Source organism: Fukomys damarensis, unplaced genomic scaffold (assembly GCF_012274545.1).
Source record: "Fukomys damarensis isolate Sample0158 unplaced genomic scaffold, DMR_v1.0_HiC HiC_scaffold_22, whole genome shotgun sequence".
NCBI lineage: Eukaryota > Metazoa > Chordata > Mammalia > Rodentia > Bathyergidae > Fukomys > Fukomys damarensis.
The window spans coordinates 11,250,033-11,255,418 of record NW_022900934.1 but is presented as its reverse complement, the minus strand read 5'-3'; the positions used below and the strand labels follow the sequence as shown (position 1 = coordinate 11,255,418).

Here is a 5,386-nt window from a genome sequence, read left to right as displayed (position 1 = left end):
GGGAGGGCAGGGCACGGGGTGGGGGAGGCTCAGCCGAGGACCCTGGGGCCCCGGGTGACCCCCCATCCGGGCTGGGGCCTGAAGGGTCCTCCCCGTGGGAGGCAGGTGGGCGTCCTGGGTGCGGAAGAACCGGGTCTGCCCTGCTCACCTGTCAGGTCTTGGATGCCAGCCCCCGAGCCCCCAGCCGGCCTGGGCTAGTGTTCCCCGAGGGCAAGAGTTGAGTGGATGAGCGCCTGACCCTGCTCTCTCTCTCTCCTCAGAGCTTACCTTCCAGCAGCCCTACGACCAGGCCCACCTGCTGGCAGCCATCCCGCCCCCGGAGGTCCTCAACCCCTCGGCCTCCCTGCCCACGCTCATCTGGGACTCTGTCCTGGCGCCTCTGGCCCAACCCCTCTGCTGGGCCTCGCTGCAGCCCCAGGAGAGCCCCAAGGCGGCGGAGCTGACCTCCCTGTCCGACGAGGACAGTGGGAAAGGCTCCCAGCCCCCCAGCCCACCCTCACCAGCTCCTTCATCCTTCTCCTCTGCCTCGACCTCTTCCCTGGAGGCCGAGGCCTACGCTGCTTTCCCAGGCTTGGGCCAATTGCCCAAGCAGCTGGCTCGGCTCTCCGCAGCCAAGGACCTCCAGTCTCGGAAGGCCTTCAACTGCAAGTACTGCAACAAGGAATACCTCAGCCTGGGCGCCCTCAAGATGCACATCCGGAGCCACACGCTGCCCTGCGTGTGCGACACCTGTGGGAAGGCCTTCTCCCGGCCCTGGCTGCTGCAGGGCCACGTCCGCACCCACACCGGTGAGTGTCCCTTCCCCTGTCCTCTGCCCGCTGCGCAGCGTTTGCGATTCTGGATATAATGCTCTTCTCTTCTGGAGTTGTGGACCCGAAGGCTCCGAGTCCCCTCCTAGGTCAAGTTCAGGTGCCGGTCCTCTGGGAATGTGTGCCGAGCATTCCTTCCTCTAAGCAGATGGCAGGTACCTCTGCCGGCCCCACAGTTCCCCAGCCAAATGCTTCGGAGCCTGGCTGGGAAAGGTGCAACCCGCACCTTGCTGTTCTGACCAGATGTGAGGAGCCCCAGCTGGCTCCACCTCGCCCAGCGCCCCCACCCCAGCCGCGCTGGTGTCAGACTCCCCCACCCCGAGGCTGCTTTGAGAGCTTCGTCAGACCTGCGCTGGTGTTTCATCCCTGAGCCTGTTTTCCTGTCTCTACGGTGTGAGGAAGCCCCGCTTCTGGGCAGGTTAAATGCAAGATTGCATGAAGGAAGCACCCGGCAAAGTACTGAGTGTAGCTAGCGGGCGTGGTGGCGCACACCTGTAATCCCAGCACTCAGGAGGCAGAGGCAGGAGGACCGCTGTGAGTTTGAAGCCAGCTTGAAATTTATAGCTAGAACTTGTCTCAAAAAACCAACTAAATCAAATCAAAAACAAAGTGCTGGGCCGGGGTTTTCGCTCAGCGGTTCCGCTGCCTGCCTGGCAAGTGTAAAGACCCGAGTTCGATCTCCGGTACCAAAAAAAAAAAAAACCAAAGTGCTTGGTACACGGTAAACTCCCAGGGAAATGGTAGGAGGTAGTTGTATGCTTCTATGCTGTGTGACTTCTGTGCTGTGCTTCTCTGAGCCTCTGAGGGGATTGTGGTAGTGCATGTTACAGGGTGGGTGTGAAAAGTCTGAATCCCTCTATGACAATTTCTTGTAGCCCCGTGGTTCTGAGCTGCTTTCCCCACCCCCACCCAATTCTGCCAAGCAGACCCGGGAACAACTTTGCTGGCAGGAAGTGGCCTTGTCTAGGGGTTTCAAAAATGTAATGCAGAACGTGCTCAGGGTTTCATGGACATGAGAGAGCAGGGGGGCGGGCTGCCCCGTGGGAGAGAGATCGCTGAAGAGGGACGGAGGGAGAAGGCTCAAGGGTCACGACTGTCGGCCGGGGTCGGGCGGGCCAGGTTGGCCCTGAGACCCGCCCTTCCGGTCCCAGGGGCTGGCCTGGAGCAGCGAGGGCCTGTGAGGTGGGGGGACTGGCGTTTTGCAGACCGGCGGCATCCTCACTCTTGGCTAAGGCTGCCCACTTTTCTTTGTGCCCGGTGGCCCTGGAAGTGTAAGGTCCAACTGCCTGGCTTTCTCTGTTCTGCCCCCAGCTCCTGGAGGCTCCATTTTGAGGGAGCTGAAACCCTCAGGATGCTCTCCGGGTGGCCCCCAGCCTCTGCCCGCCCCTCCGGACGTCATTTTAATGTAAAGGCATGGCTCAGACACAAAACCCTGTTGAAATGCACCGGCGCTGTCCTCATTGAATCCCATTGTGCACCTTAATGGTGGCCCAGTGGGTGGGGGCGAGGAGGGGCGGAGCAGGTGCATGGGGCAGCGGTGCCCAGCACCTGTTCCGGCCGCAGCTGCTGGGCCACAGTGTGGCAGGCCCCTTTAATCCTGTGGGTATCACATGTACAGTGCTCCCTCAGCGGCCTTTGTCCCCGCCGGCCTGGTGCCGATTTCACACTTGCCAGGAGCACCATAAAGGCGTCTGGGGTGCGAGGGATGGGTGAGGGGGGGCAGGCACCCCCGCCCGTGGCCGCCTCGAAGGTCCCCTTCCCCTTTGTCCACCTTTCTGCCCAGTTGCACCGTGAATGCTGGCTTGGAGGGGTGCTGTCCTCATCCCGCCTCACAGATGGCTCCATCCTCTTCCCCATCTGTGTGCCCGGAGAACTGGGGTGAGGAGCCCTGGGCCCTGGGGATGTCCTTGCCCCAGGCCTGTGGTGCGGCTCCCCCGCAGTGTGGTGGTTTCCTCTTTCGTGCGCCCCCTAGGCCAGGTTTGGGGGGGCTTGGAACATTCCTGTGGAGTGGGAGGCCCGGGCTCTTTGCCACCCAGGCAGCTCAGCCCAGCACTCACAGGTGAGGGAGTTTGTTTCCAGTCCTCGATTCCCACACTGGGGCCTAACAGATGGGTCGTGGCCTATGGCCTAGCAAGCTGGAGTTGGTATTCAGTACTATAGACCTTGGCACATGGTAGGAGCTCCAGTAGGTGTTTAATGAATGACTATTACGACCTGTTTTTGGAAAATGCATATGCCTAAGAAAAAAGCAAAACAACATCATCACCATTTTGGGGAACTGTATCCTCTTGATTGGGACAGATACTATGAAGAGGTGTCTGATTAAGGAGTTAGCTTCTCAGGTTTAGCTCGTTTGTGTTTGTTTTTGTTTTGTTTTGCTTTTGGTACTGGGGATCGAACTTGGGACCTTGGCGCTTGTGAGGCAGGCGCAGTGCCACTGATCTACATACCGTGCCGTTTTTTAGTTTTTTGAGATGGGCTCTTGCTATGTAGTTCAGGCTGGCCTCGAACTCACAGCCTCCTACCTCAGCCTCCTGAGTGCTGGGATTACAGGTGTGCACCGCCACACCCAGCTTTTTTTGTTTGTTTTTGTCCTGTTTTTTGAGACAGTCTGGCTAATATAGCCCAGCCTGGCCTCAAACTCCTGATTCTCCTGCCTCAGCCTCCCAAGTGCAGAGACTACAGGCATCCACCACTGCTCCTGATTGAGTCCTTTAAAAAAAAAATTGATTTGTTTAGTCTCCTAGCACTTATTGAGCACTTACTGTATACATCATCCTACATGAAAGACTTCCTAATGTAACATTCATTGACCAGGCAGATGTGTCTGGGCTGCAAGTTTCTGTGGCCTCTTGGGGTCCCCAGGCCTGGGGCTGGGGCTTGGACTGGGCTTGGGGAGGCTCCTGGCGCTGTGCAAGGCAGTCTGGTAGGGACAGACAGATGTGGGATTACAGTGCTGCAGACCTTGTGACCAGGGAAGCAGGCCTTCGGCTGGGCTCAGAGGAGTGGCCTGACCAGCTCTGGGGTGGGGGGCAGGGAGGCCTTAACTTAAGACAGCCTCTTAGGCTTTGTCCCCAGACAAAGTAAATCTGGGACTGACTCCAGGGCTGATAATGAGGAAGGCCAGCCACAGCTCCCTTGACCAGGAGGCCCTGTCTAGTGGTTAAAATCAAGGGCTGGGGAGTCCCGCCAGGTGACCCTGAACGTGCCACTTCATTTCTCTGCCTCCCTCTGCTGTCTCAAATATGGAGACCACAGGGCCAAATGACAGGAGGGCCGCTCAGGGTGCCTCCCATGACCCCCACGTGCTCGGGGAGGGACGCCCGTGAGAAGCTGTTCGGCTCAGAGGCGGCCCTGGGGTGCAGTCTGTGTTCATGTAAACGAGGCCTTCAGGGTTGGGGTGAGCTGGGCTCGCAGGCTGGGAGGTGTGGGCTGGCACTGCAGGAAGCCACTGCCATCCAGGCCTCACTTCCTGCCTTTCTGTCCCCAGGGGAGAAGCCCTTCTCCTGCCCCCACTGCAGCCGCGCCTTCGCAGACCGCTCCAACCTGCGCGCTCACCTGCAGACCCACTCGGACGTGAAGAAGTACCAGTGCAGGATGTGCTCCCGCACCTTCTCCCGAATGTCCCTGCTCCACAAACACCAGGAGTCTGGCTGCTCGGGGGGTCCCCGCTGACCTCGCACCTCTCCGGCCCTCCCCGCAGCCCCACCTCCCGGAGGAGGGAGCCCGTCCTTCCCACCCACCCAGAGTTCCCTCCCGAGCACCCGTGGGCTGTGTCTGTCCCTCAGGACTTTGGGGAAGCCGCTTTCTGGTTCTGTTGTCCGCTCAGGGGCCTGCTGGTACCCTTTGCCTGGAGTCCTTCCTGGCAGCCGTGTGGGGCGTGTTCCTGAGCGGCCCTGTGTGGTTTGTGTATCCAGAGCTGTTGGATACAGCTGCTTTGTGCTCCGGACAAAGGCAGCTGACTGGCTGGGAAGCCCCCGCCCCACTCTGGAACCCACACCCCTACCTCCAACCACCTCCAGGACCCTCGGGCCTCCTTCCTCAAGGTGCGACTAACTATGCAATAATCCACTCCAGGCGGTTTTGGGACGGGAGGACAGACAGGAGGACAGACTGGAGGATGCGTCTAGACCTCCAGATGCCCCTGGCCGGGGCAGCTATTTCAGCCTCCTGTTTGTCACGGCGACACCTGTTTCATGGGCAATTTAACAATGTCTCAAAAGGGACTGTGAGTAATGGCCGTCACTTGTCAGGGGCCAAGTGGGGTGCTTTGGCCTGAGCGATGTGTCTCCCAGAACTATTTTGGGGGCCCGACAGGTGGGCCTGGGAGGAAAATGTTTACATTTTTAAAGGTACACTGGTATTTATATTTCAAGCAACATTTTGTATAAGGGAACTTTTTTTGTATAGCTATATGTACAGTTTATTGATATTCAATAAAGTGTTAATTTATATATTATGAAGTCCATAGTTGGTCTTGTAGTGGGGTAGGTTTTTTGTTTCTCCAGTACTGGGGATTGAACTTGAGGTTTTCACATTGAGCTACATCCCAAGCCTTTTTTTTTTTTTTTTTTTTT

General features: G+C 58.2%; 1 protein-coding gene across 1 annotated transcript in view; it reads left to right on the top strand.

The window, feature by feature from the left end:
- Positions 1-5,203, top strand: part of Snai1 (snail family transcriptional repressor 1) — a 5,777-nt gene extending 574 nt beyond the window's left edge. Inside the window, exons 2-3 of the mRNA XM_010618229.2 lie at positions 261-788; positions 4,300-5,203. Coding sequence (XP_010616531.1) covers positions 261-788; positions 4,300-4,484 — 713 coding nt within the window. The 3' untranslated portion in view covers positions 4,485-5,203. The remainder of the gene's footprint in view (positions 1-260; positions 789-4,299) is intronic.
- Positions 5,204-5,386: the final 183 nt, after the last annotated feature.